Raw genomic sequence first — 22,321 nt, 5'->3', positions numbered from 1 at the left:
CTTGTAATTAAAAAAGGACTATCGACAAAGAGCTCTCTGGGACAAAGACAGATAAGAAGAATATACACGCTGACTGTATGTGGAGGCAGAGGAGACAGGATGCCAGTACTCACCCTGATCTTACTGAGCTTCATCTGGATCTTTTTGGAGACCATGTCAGCCCAGTACTTCTCCCCCAGGAAGTCCCAGAACACCCGGCCTATCAAGGCGTTCACCCACGCCTCTGGCACCGCCCCTCGCCCCGGCCGCTCGCACGAGCTGCTGGGTAACTGACAGGAACAACGTGGGAGTAACAGGTAGTGAGACAAAGGTAGTAAACATACATATTCTATGTCCAACTGATTTTAGAGGTCAGGTCCAGGGTATATACAATTATATGTGAAACGAATAGAGAATACTTGCTCATTGCTTAAAGTTTGAATGTATACTGAACAAAACTATAAATGCAACATGTAAAGTGTTGGTCCTATGTTTCATGAGCTGAAATTTTCCATATGCACAGAAAGATTGTTTCTCTCAAATGTTGTGCACAAATTTGTTTACATCTTTGTTAGTGAGTATTTCTCCTTTGCCAAGATAAACAGCATGATCATTACACAGGTGCACCTTGTAATGGGGACAATAAAAGGCAGCTCTAAAATGTGCAGTTTTGTCACACAACACAATGCCACAGATGTCTCAAGTTTTCAGGGAGCGTGGAATTGGCATGCTGACTGCAGGAATGTCCACCAGAGCTGTTGCCAGAGAATTGAATGTTCATTTCTTTACCAACGTCGTTTTAGAGAATTTGGCAGTATGTCCAACCAGCCTCACAACCGCAGCTGATGAAACTGTGGGTTTGCACAACCAAAGAATTTCTGCACCAACTGTCAGAAAGCGTCTCTGGGAAGCTCATCTGCGTGCTAGTCATCCTCACCAGGGTCTTGACCTGACTGCAGTCTGACTACATCACCGACTTCAGTGGGCAAATGCTCACATTCGATGGTCACTGGCACATTGGAGAAGTGTGCTCTTCACAGATATATCTTGGTATCAACTGTACCGGGCAGATGTCAGACAGTGTATGGCGTCATGTGGGCAAGCGGTACCCCATGGTGGCGGTGGGGTTATGGTATGGGCAGACATAAGCCACGGACAATAAACACAATTTCATTTTATTGATGGCAATTTGAATGAACAGAGATAATGTGATGACATCCTGAGGACCATTGTCGTGCCATTCATCCGCCTCCATCACCTCATGTTTCAGCATGATAATGCACTGCCCCATGTCACAATGATCTGTACACAATTCCTTGAAGCTGAAAATGTTCCAGTTCTTCCATGGTCTGCATACTCATTTCACCCATTGAGCATGTTTGGGATGCTCTGGATCGACGTGCATGATAGTGTGTTCCAGTTCCCGCCAAATATCCAACAACTTCACTATTGTGCGCTAATGTGACTAGAATGACGCTGTAAGTAACATCCAACTTTCCAGGACATAGACATGTCTTATATGTGCAGAAAGCTTAAATTCTTGTTAATCTAACTGCACTGTCCAATTTACAGTAACAAAATACCATGCTACTGTTTGAGGAGAGTGCACAACAACAAAAAACTATCACGGCACTTGGTTTGATAGATTCACCTCTGAAGGTAAATAATGTACTTACATTCAGTAATCTTGCTCTGATTTGTCATCCTGAGGGTCCCAGAGATAAAATGTAGCATAGTTTTGTTAAATAAAATCAATTTTGTATTCAAATGTAGGAACTGGGTTCTAAGGTTTGAACCCCTGCTGTTCTGTATTCCCAGTCATGTGAAATCCATAGATTAGGATCTAATGAATTTATTTCAATTGACTAATTTCCTTATTTGAGCTGTAACTCTTTGAAATTGTTGCATGTTCCTTAGTATAGTTGTTTATTGTTCAGTATAGTTACATGCTATTACATGGCCACACTATCTACATGTCTACATGGCTATCTGATCAGCCTGTGTCAACATGATCCCCTCCACAGAATTACATATAGAATGAATAAGATCTCTGTGGTCTCCCCCATCAACCCTACCTTCTTGGTGGCTCCAGGGCTGCCCTCTGGGCTGTGGGAGGGGCTGCTGGCCGGGGGGCTGTCCAGCGGGGGCAGGGGGGTGACGTACTTGGCCATGTAGACGTTGTAGTCCAGCAGCATCTTCTGCCTGACCCCTCCGGCCAGGGAAGGGTCCTTCTGACTGGGCTCATCCATCAGGCTGCCACGGCTGCTACTCCTGCTCTCTGCCTCCAATCTGTGAGGCCAGTCTGTTAGGCAACGACAACCACACCTGGGTTCAAATTCTATTGGAAATCATTTCACATACGTTAATGTCTAGCTAACGTCTCCCTGTCTGTAATCCTCTTAGAATTAGGGTTAGGGTTAAGGTTAGGGAGAATAGGATTTTGAATGGGAATCAATTGTTGGTCCCCAAAAAGTACAGCTGTCTGTGTGTTCATCTGAATGTTCCCTCACCGCCCACTGGATGCTCACTGGACGTTTTATTAGCCTCAGACTTAAGTCTGGATGCCACCAAAATCCTTCTGAACCATTCTTCTTTCTCCCGACCTGTCCTCCCAAACAGGAACAGGGTCAGATCCCGCTCCCCTGGGGGTTTCCTAGGCTCCTCTCCACCCCCAGCTCCACCTGGACCCTCCAGCTTCTCCCCCTTCTCCCCCACCCCGGCCGGTTTCTCTTCCCCAGGTTCAGGCCTCTCTCCCTGGGCCTGGACCTTGGACATGAAGTCGTCCTGCTTGGCCAGCTCGATACAGATGGGGTACTTCTTGTTCCACACGCGCTTCCTGGCCAGGCTCTGGGGCACCAGGTGGATCTGGGGACACATTTGGATGTTACACGCTACATGAACCTCATGGGGGTGTTATAAAAATATTAGGCTGATATTAGGCTGATATTAGGCTGATATTAGGCTGATATTAGGCTGATGATATAAACGTCGAGCCCATTCAAGAGATTAGGGGACAGGACCCGGAAGTATGACGTAGGACGACGTCCCTTGCACATTGCTTTTCCCTTTCCCTTCCTCTCTCTGTCTTAGACATACACAAACAAAATGGGGCATCCATCCGCAAACGACCATACAACACGTTCCACAGACAGACGGACAGACAGAGAGATATACAGACACACACACACACACCTTGCTGTCGGTGAGGTCGTAGATCTTCTGGCTGATGTAGGTGACGTCAGGTTTGGGCTCGTTGTGCGTGGCCCGCCGGGCGATGTTACGGTTGGGTTTGGACAGGCGCAGGGTGGAGCCCTCCAGACGTACATACACAGAGTGGGTCAGAGTGGCATGGTACATCTCTAGGTCATAGCTGGACATCTGGTTCATCCAGCCCTGTTAATGGGAACAATACACACGGTTAACTCTCAGACCGACGCATGAAACAACATGGAGACTAATAATATGCACGAATGACACGCACACACACACACACACACACACACACACGCACACACACACGCACACGCACGCACGCACGCACGCACGCACGCACACACACACACACACACACACACTAATTGGGGAGTGTGATCGGCTGCAATACAGCCACATAACCACACGGTCTCCAACTTTTAGCTGACAGTCCTGGTCCATACTAACATCACAGTGAGAGAATCATCCAGAGCATGTTGATATGTGGAGATATTATCACAACATGGCTTCATCTAAACAACAACAACGGTCTGTTCAGTTCTCTTCAGAGACGAGGAGACGTTACATCATGTTGATATGTGGAGATATTATCACAACATGGCTTCATCTAAACAACAACAGCGGTCTGTTCAGTTCTCTTCAGAGACGGGGAGACGTTACATCATGAGTTACATCATGGGCATGATGACATCATAGCGTGACTGTGGGTGAGAGCTGACCCGTATGACCTCTCCTTTAGCTGGCTATATTCTGTGGTTCCACAGGTGCTATGTTGGGCTGTGTTCCACGTGACCAGAGAGCCTCTCTCCAGTACAGCTGTAGCCTGAGGATATGGAGCTCATGTGCCCACACGGGTTCAAACACACACGCACAAGCACACACAAACACACGCTTACATAACCGCTAGCCAACCGCTAAGCGTGTCTCCTCTGCTTCAGTTTCCAGCACATTGACTGGGCTAAAAGGAGAACGTTTGACAAATCAACAGACCATTTCATCTGTGAGGTTGTTTCAGGGCAAACCCCAATGCAGCTGGAGGGAACGCTATATAGCCTCAGTATGTTGTTGGATAGCCCAATGAGGATGTTAGATCCGTCATTTAGCAGACACTTTTATCCAGAGTCTTATTACAGTAGTGAGGGCATACATTTTCATACTGGTCCCCCATGGGAATCAAACCCACAACCCTGGTGTTGCAAGCACCATGCTGTGCCACACCGGACTTTGATGTGTTTCTTATCCAGCCAATGTTTCTCTATCCCACTGGGAAGCCACCATTGTGAATCCTGCATGAGCATTCAGGAGAGGTTGTACATCCCAATATTTAAGCCAGTGTAATGTTTAATGGTGTAATAACCCAAGCCTACTGAAAAGTACTGGTGTGGATAATAGGATTCATGGAGGGAGGAGAATTGTTACCTTGGCAACCATGTTGTTTAGCCATTCAAGAGAGGGAAGAAGATGGATATCTACAGACATATACTGAATGGCTTCCTGTCCTATCTGATAAAGTGAGCAGCCATCAGGTTTTATTCCTGAACTTTAACGACAAACAGAGACGCGATATGGAGAATTGGTTTGCATCTCAAATGGCAACCTAATCCCTATATGGTGCACTACTTTTAACCAAGAACCCTATGGGCCTTGGTCAAAAGTAGTGCAATACATAGGGAATAGGGTGCCATGTGGGACGCAGCCTTGTAGATCCTCCCTACTCTCTCCGAGTCCCACTGGGGAAAAGCCAGCCGTGTATCAGCTGTTTATCTTGTAGATGCTATCAGCAACATGTGCTCAGCTTGCTAACTCAATAGAAGCTGCAGGCTGTCTGTCCACAGTGGTGACAGGTACTACTAGGGGAAGGACACAGCCTATCTAAGATGTCAGGCTGTCTGTCCACAGTGGTGACAGGTACTACTAGGGGAAGGACACAGCCTATCTAAGATGTCAGGCTGTCTGTCCACAGTGATGACAGGTACTACTAGGGGAAGGACACAGCCTATCTAAGATGTCAGGCTGTCTGTCCACAGTGATGACAGGTACTACTAGGGGAAGGACACAGCCTATCTAAGATGTCAGGCTGTCTGTCCACAGTGGTGACAGGTACTACTAGGGGAAGGACACAGCCTATCTAAGATGTCAGGCTGTCTGTCCACAGTGGTGACAGGTACTACTAGGGAAAGGACACAGCCTATCTAAGATGTTAGGCTGTCTGTCCACAGTGGTGACAGGTACTACTAGGGGAAGGACACAGCCTATCTAAGATGTCAGGCTGTCTGTCCACAGTGATGACAGGTACTACTAGGGGAAGGACACAGCCTATCTAAGATGTCAGGCTGTCTGTCCACAGTGATGACAGGTACTACTAGGGGAAGGACACAGCCTATCTAAGATGTCAGGCTGTCTGTCCACAGTGGTGACAGGTACTACTAGGGGAAGGACACAGCCTATCTAAGATGTTAGTCTGTCTGTCCACAGTGGTGACAGGTACTACTAGGGGAAGGACACAGCCTATCTAAGATGTTAGGCTGTCTGTCCACAGTGGTGACAGGTACTACTAGGGGAAGGACACAGCCTATCTAAGATGTCAGGCTGTCTGTCCACAGTGGTGACAGGTACTACTAGGGGAAGGACACAGCCTATCTAAGATGTCAGGCTGTCTGTCCACAGTGATGACAGGTACTACTAGGGGAAGGACACAGCCTATCTAAGATGTCAGGCTGTCTGTCCACAGTGGTGACAGGCACTACTAGGGGAAGGACACAGCCTATCTAAGATGTCAGGCTGTCTGTCCACAGTGATGACAGGTACTACTAGGGGAAGGACACAGCCTATCTAAGATGTCAGGCTGTCTGTCCACAGTGGTGACAGGTACTACTAGGGGAAGGACACAGCCTATCTAAGATGTCAGGCTGTCTGTCCACAGTGGTGACAGGTACTACTAGGGGAAGGACACAGCCTATCTAAGATGTTAGGCTGTCTGTCCACAGTGATGACAGGTACTACTAGGGGAAGGACACAGCCTATCTAAGATGTCAGGCTGTCTGTTCACAGTGATGACAGGTACTACTAGGGGAAGGACACAGCCTATCTAAGATGTCAGGCTGTCTGTCCACAGTGGTGACAGGTACTACTAGGGGAAGGACACAGCCTATCTAAGATGTCAGGCTGTCTGTCCACAGTGGTGACAGGTACTACTAGGGGAAGGACACAGCCTATCTAAGATGTTAGGCTGTCTGTCCACAGTGGTGACAGGTACTACTAGGGGAAGGACACAGCCTATCTAAGATGTCAGGCTGTCTGTCCACAGTGGTGACAGGTACTACTAGGGGAAGGACACAGCCTATCTAAGATGTCAGGCTGTCTGTCCACAGTGGTGACAGGTACTACTAGGGGAAGGACACAGCCTATCTAAGATGTTAGGCTGTCTGTCCACAGTGGTGACAGGTACTACTAGGGGAAGGACACAGCCTATCTAAGATGTCAGGCTGTCTGTCCACAGTGATGACAGGTACTACTAGGGGAAGGACACAGCCTATCTAAGATGTCAGGCTGTCTGTCCACAGTGGTGACAGGTACTACTAGGGGAAGGACACAGCCTATCTAAGATGTGTTTCTATGTGATCTGCCTTAAATATACCTTGGTCGTTGCACAACAGAAAAGTATTCCTATCCATGACAATATCTTTATTGTTGCATTTATAAATCTATTATCTATCCTCTTGGGTAGAAAGCTTTCTTTGTCATAACCTTACACAAAAAAATACAGGGATAGGCTGTGAAACATAGGACAGTGTTCAGTCACAAACTCTGGTTCTGGAGAGTAGAGCAGGCTTTTGTTCCAGTCTTATACTAATGCACCCTTTACAGTTTTTTCCCAATTGTTTTGGCACTAATTTCAATTTCTAAATACTTAGTACTAAACTGCTAACACAGTGACCTACCTTAAAGATTCCAGGTTCTTTGATATCCAGCTGGGCCACGTTCCACTGCTCCCCCCTTCGTCTGCCCTGCCTGGTCCCACTGCAGCTGGAGACCTCCGGAGCCGACAGCCACACCACCAGTATAGCCAGCATGAACCCTGCTGCCACCCCCTGCAACACCGCACACAAATAGGGTGGCAGGGGGAATACCAGGTAACTGTAGACTAGACACGTGAAGAAGAGGAGGCCAGTGATGGGCACGTTTGGTAAGTCTTCCTCCTCTTCGTCGGACTCGGCTTCACTGCAGACGCCCGTGCTTCCCGTTTGGATCTGCAGGGACCCGGGCCGCTCCCCGTCCGGTGTCTCAGTGTCAGTACAGAGCTCAAAGCCTTCACTGTAGAGCTCACAGAACTCTTCGTCCTCCAGGCGGACTAGGGCCGACATGGAGCAGTGACCCAGGGCGAGGGAGGAGGACCTAGGGAGAGGAGGAGGGGAGGAGACCCTGGAGGTCCTGGAGGACTTGGCTGGAGGAGAGGAGAAGATAGTGTCTGCTGAGGCTTCACCAGTAGGGGTCTCCTCTTCCTCCTCCTCTCCTTCAGAGTTGCCCCCCTCCTCTTTGATGCTGTAGTTGTTGTTGCTCTCTGCGTGCCCATTGAGGCCTGCCAGGTTGGTGAGCTCCGTGGCGCTGAGGGAGAGGGAGCGGTGGGTAGCAGAGGCACCCCCTCCTGTACCCCCTCCCTCGGCTCCGCCTCCAGCCTCGTCGCCCATGAACTTACTGAACAGCTGCATTGGCTCACACATGACCTCCGACAAACGCCTCCTAGTATCCTCGATCCTGGCCTCCATCTCTTGCACCTTGAAGAAACACCTCCCGTCGGCCGGGGAGGTGAGGGGTGAGGAGGGGGCCGTCTTGGAGTCACCACCCCCAGACGTGGTGGAGCCCATCGGCTGGCCCAACTGCTTGAAGAGCTGCAGATTGTTGACGCGGGAGTCTGGAGGTGGGCGCTGCTGGGAGAGAGATGGTGGTGATGGCGCCTCCTGGTGGTCGGGCCTGGTGTTGTCCGTGGAGAGAGACTTGACGAACGTCTTCATCAGGTGGTGGCGGTGGCGTCCGGCAGAAGAAGGAGGGGCAATCATCATTTCATTGGACAGGGACCTGAGGCTGAGGAAAGGCTTGGAGGGCAGGGCTGCTGAGCGAGACGGGGAGGAGGTGGTGGAGGAGGAGGTGGGAGGGATCATGGGTCTTGTGTGATCAGAGGGCCAGGAGGAGCAAGCGGGGGGGGACTGGAGGGGGGTGTGCATGGAGGGGGGGAGGATGGGCAGGGCTGGGCTGTGGGGTAGAGTGGTAGAGGACACAGCAATGGTAGTGGTGGTCCCAATCCCTCCAGCCTCAAACAGTAGCTCCTCGCTGGCTTCCAAGGCTGTCACGATGCCCTGGTCCTCAGTCCTCCCCCCCATCCCACCCAGCCCTTCTGACTCCTCTCCTGCGGAGGACGATGACACAGACGCCCCAAACCCATACAGCTCTTCGTCCTCCTCTTGTCCCAGGGCGGAGAAGTGGATGGTGATGGTGTCCCGGGAGAGAGAGCGCTGCACCTGCAGCTTGGGGCCTGGGGGCGGGCGGGGGGGCGTGGAGGAGGAGGGGGTACTGTCAGCGGCATGGCCGTCCTTCCTGCTACTGTTGCTGCCCTGGCTGGTCATGACCACACTCCACAGGGCTCACAGCCTGGAGAGGGGGAGAGAGAGAGGGATGAGGGAGAGAGAACGAGTGGTGTGGAAGAGGCAGGGACAGAGAGAGAGAGTGAGAAAGAAAGAGAGAAAAATATTGGTTTAAAGCTAGAATCCTTAGCTGCTACATCGATTTTTGACCATTGATTCTTGAGGAATATAACTTATAAGTGCCTCATGAGGTTAGTTCAACTGTCGTACCCCATCAGAACCAAAAATATTCGTTTTTTTTACTCTGAAGTTTGTAGTTTAGTTTATTAATTCAACCATTTTAAAAAACAAGCACACATAAAACTTAAAGCCATACTTGCACTTTAATAAAAATGATTGAGGATAACACACAATAAAGTCTGGGACTTATTTCTATTGTGGTCCTCTTGAGACAAGATGGCTAGACAAGATCCAACACAGTATGGCAGTTAAATAATAAAACAAAAACATAGAAGAAGAACATCTATCTCATCATTCCAGTTACATCATAGGGGTAAACAATATATATAACAATATATAATATGTAAACAATATATATGCAAACAAAAACTATATAGCCTCAAAACATGGTAACAACTGTCCTTGCATCCACAGCTCTGTCTTTGAATTTGAGAGTGGTTACATTTCTCCAGGCTCATCCCTCATTTTTCTTTTACCAAAACAGAGGCTATGGTGTCCACTTTGTCATTGTTTCAATTAAGGATTCCAGCTTTAATTGAGGCACCAAGCTTGCTGGTTCCCGCTGCTCGCTCCGTGGATAAACGAATGCTCCTAGCGCTGTCTCTCCCAAGCATCTCTGACCGGGGTTTTCACATACTGCTCGCTCCGTGGATAAACGAATGCTCCTACCGCTGTCTCTCCCAAGCACCTCTGACCGGTGTTTTCACATACTGCTTGTATCCACAGCACTAACTGACTTGATGAGTAAAGTGCAGCCAGGATCCATTCAGTGATCAAGCCCTCCTCTTTCTCTCTGTTTATCCTACTGGTGCATGTGTGATCAAGCCCTCCTCTTTCTCTCTGTTTATCCTACTGGTGCATGTGTGATCAAGTCCTCCTCTTTCTCTCTGTTTATCCTACTGGTGCATGTGTGATCAAGTCCTCCTCTTTCTCTCTGTTTATCCTACTGGTGCATGTGTGATCAAGCCCTCCTCTTTCTCTCTGTTTATCCTACTGGTGCATGTGTGATCAAGTCCTCCTCTTTCTCTCTGTTTATCCTACTGGTGCATGTGTGATCAAGTCCTCCTCTTTCTCTCTGTTTATCCTACTGGTGCATGTGTGATCAAGTGTGAGTTGCTGTTGCGTGTAAGTCATTTCATTGGCGGAGCTTGTTTTCGGGAGACGGGTTGTGGGTTGTGTTTGCGAACTCATTTTTAGCTCACAACAAGCTTGTGGCATGGCTGATACTATACAGAAAAACGCCGCAAAGCTCAATGCGGAAGACGAGTACGTATCAAGCACTACTCTCCATGAACTACTGGATCAACAAAAAGACTTCTAGAAAGATCTAACACATCTGCAGGACAATAACTTCAAGTCCTTCCTGCAACTTTTTCTGGATTCTACCAACAGAAGGGTTAATGATCTGTTTAAGGATGTAACGGAATTTATACACCGTTTGGAATTTACGCAGTCGGAGGTGAATGTCCCCAGCCAGACCGCATTCAAAACCATGTCTGAGGATCTCACCATTTTACAAATAACACTTGACAAGCACTCTTCCAAAGGATACTACCTCAAAAACCAATCGAGGCACAATAACATTTGAATTGAGGACGTAAAGACTGAAACTTGGCATGACACAGAAGTCAAGGCCAAGACACTCCTGACAGATCAAGTCAAACCGGACCCTAAACTCATGGAGATGGAGAGGGCTCATAGAAATGGCACTTTCTTCCCCGATGGACAAATTACAAGTAGTATAAGAACAAATTTACTCACCTACTTCAGATATCCCCCAAAATATATTTGACTAATTCCAAGAATCCTTAAATAATACAAAATCAAATGGGAAAATCATCAATCAATTGTTAAATAAGAAAAAGGCATCTAGAACCATCCCATCTCAATTTATTGTTGGAAATAAGAATTGAATAACTTTTTTGTGAATGTGGGTTCCTCTCTGTAAAAGAATATTAAGAAAACTGATGGCAATCCCTTGGATTACATTAAGAGACATTTCCCTTCTCTGCTTCATGTCGCGCGCTGACCTTAGATTGTCTGTTTTTCTATATATTTTGGTTAGGTCAGGGTGTGACTAGGGTGGGTACTCTAGTTGTTGTATGTCTAGGGTTTTTGTCATCTAGCGTTTTTGTATGTCTATGTTTACCTGTTTCTCGTTGTCTCTGATTGGGGATCATATTGGTAGCCATTTTCCCCATTGTTAGTTGTGGGATCTTGTCTATGTTTAGTTGCCTGTCAGCACTAGTTTGTATAGCGTCACGTTTCGTTTGTTTGTTATTTTTGCTCATTCATTAAAAAGAAAATGTACGCATTCCACGCTGCGCCTTGGTCCGATACTTATGACGAACGTGACACTTCAGTTTGATCCTCCTGATGTGATGGAGGTGATGGAGTTAAATGGTAAAGATATCAGTAGAAGGTCATGATGAGATTGGTGCCTTTTTGGTGAAATCAGTGTCTTCCTCGATTACTGAGCCTCTAATGCATATCTTCACCAAATCTATGCAAACTAGTACTGTTCCTATAGATTTAAATATTACCAAAGTTATCCCCCTCTATAAATCTGGGTATCCAATATCTTTCACAAATTATTGGCCAATATCTGTACTACCATGTTTTTCTAAAATCCTAGAAAAATTGGTGTGTAAGAGAATGTTGAAGCACTTAAATCAACACTATATTCTACATGAGCATCAATATGGTTTTTGAAAAACTACCCCACAGATATAGTTCCTTTGTAACTTGTGGATAAAATCTTTACAGCCCTGGACAACAATGAACACGCTCTCTGCATCTTTTTAGATTCATCCAAAGATTTTGACACGGTTGATCATGAAATGTTACTTTCTAAATTGCATTATTACCTTTGTTATTCCTAATCTATATCAATGACCTTGCTGCTGTGTCTTCTACCGTACCTCCCATTCTCTTTGCTGAGGATACCAAGTAGATTTTTATCACATAAGAGTTTTGATTAATGAAGCCAACCTAGGCATGGACACATTTTCTGAATGGTTCCAGATAAACAAATGATCTTTAAATGTTAAACAATCTAACTTTATTATGTTCACTAGTAAGAATAACAAATATTGTAAAAGAAATACAAAATAAAATAAAAAAGAAGCCAGAAACTCAAATGGTGGGAATTACAGTGCCTTGCGAAAGTATTCGGCCCCCTTGAACTTTGCGACCTTTTGCCACATTTCAGGCTTCAAACATAAAGATATAAAACTGTATTTTTTTGTGAAGAATCAACAACAAGTGGGACAATAATAATAATAATAATTTAATTATTTTGCACGCCCAATTGTTCAGTTTTTGATTTGTTAAAAAAGTTTGAAATATCCAATAAATGTCGTTCCACTTCATGATTGTGTCCCACTTGTTGTTGATTCTTCACAAAAAAATACAGTTTTATATCTTTATGTTTGAAGCCTGAAATGTGGCAAAAGGTCGCAAAGTTCAAGGGGGCCGAATACTTTCGCAAGGCACTGTAAATGGATCAAGTTACATCCACTAGATTCCTCTGAGTTCTAGTTGATGAAAAGTTGTCCTGTAAAGATCATATTCAAAATGTCCGTAGCGAAGTGAAATCTGCTTTCATCAGAAAGACTAGTGGTTTGGTTCATCAGGCTTGCTTCCTAACTCTATAGCTTAAATGACCCATATCTCATTTACTGTAATATTGTCTGGGCCAGTAAATATGCCTCCTAACTAGACAAATTACTCATTATACAAAATACGTTTGCAAGAATAGCCACCTCCTCTAATTTCCCGGCTCCATCTGCACCTTTGTTTAAGAAACTCAATATCTTGTCTATTTACAACATTAATGTACAGCAATTATGCACTTTCATAAACAAATACTCATACCCCCAGACAGTTTACCTTTCAATGGATTCTTCCAGGTTCATTCTGACATCCATCTATACAACACAAGACACTGTGATAACCTTCACCCTCCTCCACTGCCACACCTCACATAGTCAATTCTCTATCAGATACAGAGGTACCACACTCATCTTCACATTGCCAAAATATCACCATCCCTCAAAGACTGGGGGTCAGCCTGATGAACCAAACTACTCAGTAATCTCCTCCATAAAGCCTAACTCTCACACATTCACATGCACACACACATTTAAACAAAACAGTTGCTTTTGTTTTTTGACATTACTGATCAATTCATTTATACATGTATAATTAGTAGGTTTACTAGGTTCTGTTGTAACAAACTAATTGTATTTTTGTACTTATGCATTGAATATAGTTATTTTGTGGTGTGGTTTTCATTCAAGCACATCTGCACACTGTTTTTCATCTGTATTGTTGTTGTTGTTGTTGTTGTTGTTGTTGTTGTCTATCACTTGTTTTCTTTGGTGCAAATAAATACATAAATAAATCCCTCAACAAAAAAGGAATTCAGAATGGATATTACAGAAAACAAACAACACTGCACACAAACACACTGTAATTAATGCAAAATGGGTCGTGCTGTGAGCCCCGGCTGGTAGATCATACAGTAACAAGCCAGTCATTGTTTTTCCCAACACGGCTGAACTACAGACAATAATCAGTGAGTGATTTCCTGACTTAGGCGTGGCGTTGTTATTGAGTTATTCTAGCTTTTTAATCTTGCCCATTGGATAATTATCTGGGTAGCCATATTACACACACACACACACACACACACACACACACACACACACACACACACACACACACACACACACACACACAAGGCTGGTAAGGGGTTGACGGCTCATAATAATGGCTGGAAGGGAATGGTATCAAACACATGGAAACCATGTGTGATGTGGTTGATACCATTCCATTGATTCCCTTCCAGCCATTACTATGAGCCCGTCCTCCCCAAATAAGGTGTCACCAGCTACCTGTGACACACACACACATATACACACTCCCCCTCCACCCCAAATATACAAACACACACATCTCTCAAGCCTGCAAGTGGTTGATAAAAGCCTAATGGAAGATGGAGAGATAGAAACAACGAAACTGGTAGGCTGTGATTGTTTCTTTATATCCCAGAAAGCCTTTCTTCCCACCAGAGGCTCAGCCTGAATTGGTTCTCGTTCATAGTCATTTGCTGGACAGAATGACACAGTGTTTGACCCTCCTGCATGCCCCTTTTTTTTGCTGGGCTGAAATATGTTTTCTCTAAAGTGTCTAAGCGAGGGAGTGTGTGTGTGTGTGTGTGTGTGTGTGTGTGTGTGTGTGTGTGTGTGTGTGTGTGTGTGTGTGTGTGTGTGTGTGTGTGTGTGTGTGTGTGTGTGTGTGTGTGTGTGTGTGTGTGTGTGTGTGTGTGTGATATTTAAGTCATGGCAATGCAGGCACAAGAGATGGAGGGAGCGAGAGGGCGATAAAACGTTGGATCAAAAATAAGGAAATAGAGAGCCACAGGGGCCTGTAGTGGAAACAGAGGACCTTCAGAGACTAGTCTTTGAAGAGGAATTCAAATGCTTTTGAAGTGAGAGTACAGGCCACAGATCAGGGCTGAGAGGGAGGGTGAGGATGACATCCTGGTGATCAAAGGTTAAACGACAGACTAAAAGATGAGAGGTAAAAGGGCAGAACGATTTGCCTGGCTACCCAGACTCCTTGTTCCGACCAAACGCTACGCCACACCCACGGATGTTAGTTTCTTCTCCGCAATGAGTCTGGATCTGAGTACCTCCCTGACCCTTCACCGAATGTAAACACATTCGGGGCCGTCTGATGATTGGTCCAGAAGCCGATGGGTTGGGCCAGAACACACGAGGGGTAAAGTGGCGAGGTGAAAATTCGTCATTGTTTTTGATACTCTGATTGGTTAGAGACGATCCAGTCGCTGATGACTTTGTTTTGTACAACGCCCCTCGTGCCCCTGGTCACCACAAACAACTTCAATGACGGCAGTCTCAGACTAAAGTATGTAGCGAACGACAGAGCAACAGAACACTTCAGTGTGAGTCGTCAGGATACAGAAAGATCTGGATTTCTGGATTCAACAGCTGTAGGAAGACAGCCAGAAACTCAACCAGGAGAGGAAGAGGATCCATACAGAGCCTTAGTGCTGAGCATCTGACAACACACAGGTCTACTGTTGCTTATTATCACTACAGTGGCATTGTGGAAAACGATTGACAACATTGAAAACATCCTAAAACAGAGGAAGTTCCATGCAGGTTACAGGGATCTTTAGCAGCTATAATGCTACAATGGAATAGGAGCAATCAAACCTGGTGGAGACAACACACTCATCCAATTAATCAAAGCAAGGCCCCTTTAATGAGCTAAAACCTGATTTGCCCTCTGCATCTCACCCACAGACAGACAGACAGACAGACAGACAGACAGACAGACAGACAGACAGACAGAGGGTAGTGAGAGGGAACAGAGATGGGGGAGAGAGATGGAAGGAGAAACAGGGGTGAGATGGGGCAGTTAAATAATTGCCTACTTACATACATTGCCAAAGAAAAGTTACCATGCTACTGAAAATAGTTTACGTCGTGTTTTCTAGTGAGCAACATGTTAGATTGTTCTGAGACAGTGTGAAGGGTAGACTCCACTAGATTAGGGGAAAGGGGATACCTATTCAATTGATGCATTCAACCAAAATGTGTCTTCCATATTTAACCCTCAGAAAGGTGCGGGTGGTCGGCTCTGAGTTTCAAACCAGCAACCTTTCGGTTAATGGCCCAACGTTCTTAACCAATAAACGATCAGACGAGAGAGTGAGGAAACAGGAGAGAAATCTGGTTGGTCTGAGACATTGAGGAAGCTAGCTTAAGACTAAGAGAGAGAGACAGATTCAGTATGTATAGTTAGTCTGAGGTAAAGAAGGCTAGATTAAACTAGGAGAGAGTGAGATAATGAGAGGGAGAGAGAGAGAGGGAGAGAGAGAGGCAGATTCAGTATGTATAGTTAGTCTGAGGTAAAGAAGGCTAGATTAAACTAGGAGAGAGTGAGATAATGAGAGGGAGAGAGAGATAGGGAGAGAGAGAGACAGATTCAGTATGTATAGTTAGTCTGAGGTAAAGAAGTCTAGATTAAACTAGGAGAGAGTGAGATAATGAGAGGGAGAGAGAGAGAGGGAGAGAGAGAGACAGATTCAGTATGTATAGTTAGTCTGAGGTAAAGAAGTCTAGATTAAACTAAGAGAGAGTGAGAGGTAGATAAAGAGAGAGAGAGAGTTTTCTGAGTCCACCCATTACTACTTAGCATTGAGCTCCACACCAGTGAGCCTGTCTGTTCTGTCACAAAGACACAGAGTTACACATCATCCATAAACACACAGCTCAATATGCTGGTGTACATTACCATGACAGGGCTAGGTAAAAAGGTGACACATGCATTTATGTAGCCAAGCGGGCACATACATACGTGTGTGTGTGTGTGTGTGTGTGTGTGTGTGTGAATGAAAATGTATGCATTCACTACTGTAAGTCTCTGTGGAACAACTCAAAACCCATAACAGCCTACAGACAGTGTGGATTCTGCTGCCACCTGCTAAGTGAAATGAATCACCAGAAAACCTCTATTTCTCTAATTAGAGAGTCAGTGGTGTGTATTTCACTGCATCCCCACTCTCTGTCTATATATATTTCTCTCCCTTGCCCCACCTCTCTCCCTCTCTCTCTCTCTTGCTCAGAACAGAGCACTCAGCCATGCCGGATCAAACCGGTTCTGTCTCCCATTCATCATCATTGCCATCTCACAGGCAGAACTTACTGTCAACGTCTCCAGCCTCTCCAGGATCAAGACAAGCTGTTGCCATGTCAACTGTGAGAGAGCTCCACTCTACCATCTATATCTCTACTATTATCCTCAGGTTCCTCCTCCTCAGAATCTGACCTTCAACAAGTGTTTGTTAGCAACAACTGTTGGTTAGAAACAGACAGTTCTGTGGGGAGTATTTTCAAGTTCCTTACGGAGTGGTAATGAGGAGAGGAGAGGAGAGGAGAGGAGAGGAGAGGAGAGGAGAGGAGAGTCCTGTGACAGTCTCTGAGAGGGAGCTGAAGAAATCCACACATAACCTCACTTAAGTAATACTAATGTTGTGGAATGGCTGTTTAGTCATATGTGATGACATTAGACTAAGCTGGGGATATAGTGGATTTGGTGTGTATGGCTGAGCGGTATCAACCTAGGATCAACTGGTTTTCATCTTTGCCTTTTAGCATGTATAGAAATATGAAAGTGGTAATGTCATTGACAGATACACCTCAGGGAGTATAGAATGTACTGGAGGATTAGTGTGTTGAGGAATACTAGGAGGGCTGCCTGTGGAGTTTCAGCAGTCACTGTGTGTAAGCCTTACATATACACAATCCATAGGTCTGAGAGAGAGGGGGAGGGAAGAAAACAGAAGATGGAAGAGATGCTCTGTGGCTGATGGAGGGAGAAGGTGACGGCGAGAGAAAGAGAGAGATTGAAAGGCAGAGAGACGGATGAGAAGGTAAAATACAACATCTGGAATGAGGGCATCGTTCTTCTATAACTGTCACTAAATATGAATATATATCTACATTTACGACAAGCAAGAATTTGTTTAGCCATGCTAAAACCTAACTGAAATCTAGGGTCAAACAAAGACTGTTGAGATTCAATTCTACTCAGTGGATGTTAAAGTATTTCCCTTCCCCTTTCCTCAGCTCTGGTGCATTAGACACCACACAGACTGCATCCCTCCCTCTTTCTCAAACAAAAGCAGTAGTACTGATAGCCCCCTGCCAGTCAGTTCCTCCAGTACTGATAGACCCAGCCCAGTCAGCTCCTCCAGTACTGATAGACCAAGCCCAGTCAGCTCCTCCAGTACTGATAGACCCAACCCAGTCAGCTCCTCCAGTACTGATAGCCCCAGCCCAGCCAGCTCCTCCAGTACTGATAGACCAAGCCCAGTCAGCTCCTCCAGTACTGATAGACCCAACCCAGTCAGCTCCTCCAGTACTGATAGACCAAGCCCAGTCAGCTCCTCCAGTACTGATAGACCCAGCCCAGTCAGCTCCTCCAGTACTGATAGACCCAACCCAGTCAGCTCCTCCAGTACTGATAGCCCCAGCCCAGCCAGCTCCTCCAGTACTGATAGCCCCAGCCCAGTCAGCTCCTCCAGTACTGATAGACCCAGCCCAGTCAGCTCCTCCAGTACGGATAGCCCCAGCCCAGTCAGCTCCTCCAGTACTGATAGCCCCAGCCCAGTCAGCTCCTCCAGTACGGATAGCCCCAGCCCAGTCAGCTCCTCCAGTACTGATAACCCCAGCCCAGCCAGCTCCTCCAGTACTGATAGCCCCAGCCCAGCCAGCTCCTCCAGTACTGATAGCCCCAGCCCAGCCAGCTCCTCCAGTACTGATAGCCCCAGCCCAGCCAGCTCATCCAGTACTGATAGCCCCAGCCCAGTCAGCTCCTCCAGTACTGATAGCCCCAGCCCAGCCAGCTCCTCCAGTACTGATAGCCCCAGCCCATCCAGCTCCTCCAGTACTGATAGCCCCAGCCCAGTCAGCTCCTCCAGTACTGATAGACCCAGCCCAGTCAGCTCATCCAGTACTGATAGCCCCTGCCCAGTCAGCTCCTCCAGTACTGATAGACCCAGCCCAGTCAGCTCCTCCAGTATTGATAGCCCCAGCCCAGCCAGCTCCTCCATTACTGATAGCCCCAGCCCAGCCAGCTCCTCCAGTACTGATAGACCCAGCCCAGTCAGCTCCTCCAGTATTGATAGCCCCAGCCCAGCCAGCTCCTCCAGTACTGATAGCCCCAGCCCAGTCATCTCCTCCAGTACTGTTAGACCCAGCCCAGTCAGCTCCTCCAGTACTGATAGCCCCTGCCCAGTCAGCTCCTCCAGTACTGATAGACCCAGCCCAGCCAGCTCCTCCAGTACTGATAGCCCCAGCCCAGTCAGCTCCTCTAGTATTGATAGCCCCAGCCCAGCCAGCTCCTTCAGTACTGATAGACCCAGCCCAGCCAGCTCCTCCAGTACTGATAGCCCCAGCCCAGTCAGCTCCTCCAGTACTGATAGCCCCAGCCCAGTCCGCTCCTCCAGTACTGATAGACCCAGCCCAGTCAGCTCCTCCAGTACTGATAGACCCAACCCAGTCAGCTCCTCCAGTACTGATAGCCCCAGTCCAGTCAGCTCCTCCAGTACTGATAGCCCCAGCCCAGTCAGCTCCTCCAGTACTGAGCCTTTGTTCAGTAATTTAATCGCTCCACTGCAGACACACTTTATAAGGAAAATATAAATTATAATATCTACCAATCAGCTAGACAGAATGAAGACTCTTAATAAGTAATCTCACCAAATGGATATTGCTTCAAATTTGAATGACGAGAGTTTATACTTTCACCTAGAAAGAAGGCATGTCAAGAGAGAGGGATGGATAGAGGGATATCAAGGGAGTAGGGATACAGGAAATGGAGAGGGTGAGAAATTGGGGGAGAGATGTATAAATGGGGAGATAAATAGATATAGATCTCTCAGAGGGTCCTATTAAATCAAAAAAGTCCATCCTATGCCTCCTGAGTCTGTCACCGCCCCCACATCTGTCGACCCCAACCACGTCTGTCTCCTCTAGCCTCCAGTCCCCATCTGCCCAGGTTGAGGTGAGCTGACTGAGCGAGGGGAAATTACACAACCAGCTATGAGAGAACCCACACAGGGTTATGGTTGGGGATTATGGACTGTCCAGTGCACGCAGGTAGAGTATGCACCAGCATCAGGACCACAGCCCTTTACCTCAGCATCAGGACCACAGCCCTCTACCTCAGCATCAGGACCACAGCCCTCTACCTCAGCATCAGGACCACAGCCCTCTACCTCAGCATCAGGACCACACCCCTCTACCTCAGTATCAGGACCACAGCCCTCTACCTCAGTATCAGGACCCCAGCCCTCTACCTCAGCATCAGGACCACACCCCTCTACCTCAGCATCAGGACCACAGCCCTTTACCTCAGCATCCGGACCACACCCCTCTACCTCAGCATCAGGACCACAGCCCTTTACCTCAGCATCAGGACCACAGCCCTCTACCTCAGCATCCGGACCACAGCCCTCTACCTCAGCATCCGGACCACACCCCTCTACCTCAGCATCAGGACCACAGCCCTTTACCTCAGCATCCGGACCACACCCCTCTACCTCAGCATCAGGACCACAGCCCTTTACCTCAGCATCAGGACCACAGCCCTCTACCTCAGCATCCGGACCACACCCCTCTACCTCAGCATCCGGACCACAGCCCTCTACCTCAGCATCAGGACCACAACCCTCTACCTCAGCATCCGGACCACACCCCTCTACCTCAGCATCAGGACCACAGCCCTCTACCTCAGCATCAGGACTACAGCCCTCTACCTCAGCATCAGGACCACAGCCCTCTACCTCAGCATCAGGACCACAGCCCTCTACCTCAGCATCAGGACTACAGCCCTCTACCTCAGCATCAGGACCACAGCCCTTTACCTCAGCATCCGGACCACACCCCTCTACCTCAGCATCCGGACCACAGCCCTCTACCTCAGCATCAGGACCACAGCCCTCTACCTCAGCATCAGGACCACAGCCCTCTACCTCAGCATCCGGAACACAGCCCTCTACCTCAGCATCAGGACTACAGCCCTCTACCTCAGCATCAGGACCACAGCCTTCTTTCTACCTCAGCATCAGGACCACAACCCACTACCTCAGCATCATGACTACAGCCCTCTACCTCAGCATCAGCAGGCCTCACGGTCTACTGCACAGCTAACACGACACTATGGCTCTGCTTCTGTCCAGGATGCATGGGAGACTGCTATAGCTCTGATGACTCAGAAGCATGCACACGTGCAAACACGCGCACACACAGGGACACATACATAAATGCACACACACACACCCAGACAGACTCAGACATTATGCACACATACTGTAGGCACTCACACACACACACACACACACACACACACACACACACACACACACACACACACACACACACACACACACACACACACACACACAATTATTTTTACACATTTTTACATAATTGACATTTAAGGGTAAAAAAATTGCATCATTTGTATTTATTTTTAATCTAGAAATTATAGAAGTTTGACAACCCTGTTTGTAATCTTGTAAATGATATGAATCTCAACCGTTAATCTTTTACAGTGATGAAGACATGTCATGGTATGGTGGGGTGTTCAACATAGGTCAACTTTGAGCAACTTTTATTTCTTGAATGTTTTGTCATTCAGGTCCAAAACGTCACTTTCTGACCACTTCTACAATGAAGAAACATGTATGGAAGGTTTTGTTCAAAAGCAAAAGGTGTTGCTGTCAAAACGTGATTGAATTCAAATGTATTTAACCTACTGCATTGTGTGAAGACCAGTGTGAATACATACGTACACATACACACATATAATGCATTCACATAAACATTACAGGGAACAGGGCTTTATCTGACTAGCAAATTCACCTTGCAATTAACTGACCTGAATTCCATCTGGCCTAGTAGCAGCTATAGTGTGTGTATAGTGAATGTATCTCTACTGTGTGTGTGTGTGTGTGTGTGTGTGTGTGTGTGTGTGTGTGTGTGTGTGTGTGTGTGTGTGTGTGTGTGTGTGTGTGTGTGTGTGTGTGTGTGTGTGTGTGTGTCAGTAGGACTCCATCCACACTTAGTCTGTGTACGTATGCGTATGTGTTTTGAGCGAATCTCCAGAATCTGCTAACAGGAAGAGAACACTTCCTGCTCTGAGAGAGCCTCAACAGAAAGGGACGTACCACCCTGGTCAAACACAAGTAACTAAATATTTAACTTAACAATTCTTCCAAAAGCAATGAGGGACCAAATCAGAAGTCAACACAAGACAGGATCATGTTCTGTAGTTATTGAAACACTGGCCTCTGTAGATTGAAAGTAGCTGAAATTAGTCTGCCTCACAGTAAGGCTAACAGAACCAGTCGATAAGCAAACACACACACACACACAATCAATCACACAGGAGAGGACTCCATGTGCGTACTGAACCCATTTACCATCCTACACACTGGTTGTTAAAAGAAGCAGTTGTGACTTGTTTCTTTAAGGCTGAATGCTGAGACAGTCAGTCAGACATGGCTGGCCAGACAGCCTCAAGCTGAATGTATTCAGACTTGGAGAGAACCTACAGCCCTAAAGCTCAACCTGAAAAGTGGAAAAGCTCAATGCACATAGTTGATAGAAGTAGCCATGATGCTAACCTCATCCCCAGGCATTGGGCATTAACATAGGTACATGCAAACACACAGACACACAGAGACACCCCCCACACACACACAAACA

At 46.8% G+C, this 22,321-nt stretch overlaps 1 protein-coding gene across 2 annotated transcripts in view; it reads right to left on the bottom strand.

The window, feature by feature from the left end:
• tex2 (testis expressed 2) overlaps positions 1-22,321 on the bottom strand; it is a 40,138-nt gene that overhangs the window by 12,178 nt on the left and 5,639 nt on the right. For both annotated transcript variants that reach the window (XM_036941522.1, XM_036941521.1), the window contains exons 3-7: positions 7,134-8,838; positions 3,172-3,372; positions 2,490-2,844; positions 2,055-2,281; positions 114-269 (exon numbers count right to left, since the gene is read on the bottom strand). In XM_036941522.1, coding sequence (XP_036797417.1) covers positions 114-269; positions 2,055-2,281; positions 2,490-2,844; positions 3,172-3,372; positions 7,134-8,813 — 2,619 coding nt within the window. In that variant the 5' untranslated portion in view covers positions 8,814-8,838. The remainder of the gene's footprint in view (positions 1-113; positions 270-2,054; positions 2,282-2,489; positions 2,845-3,171; positions 3,373-7,133; positions 8,839-22,321) is intronic.

This window comes from Oncorhynchus mykiss, chromosome 13 (assembly GCF_013265735.2).
Source record: "Oncorhynchus mykiss isolate Arlee chromosome 13, USDA_OmykA_1.1, whole genome shotgun sequence".
NCBI classification, from domain to species: Eukaryota; Metazoa; Chordata; class Actinopteri; order Salmoniformes; family Salmonidae; genus Oncorhynchus; species Oncorhynchus mykiss.
Note: the sequence above shows the minus strand (reverse complement) of the source record. Positions and strands in the feature narration are given on the sequence as shown.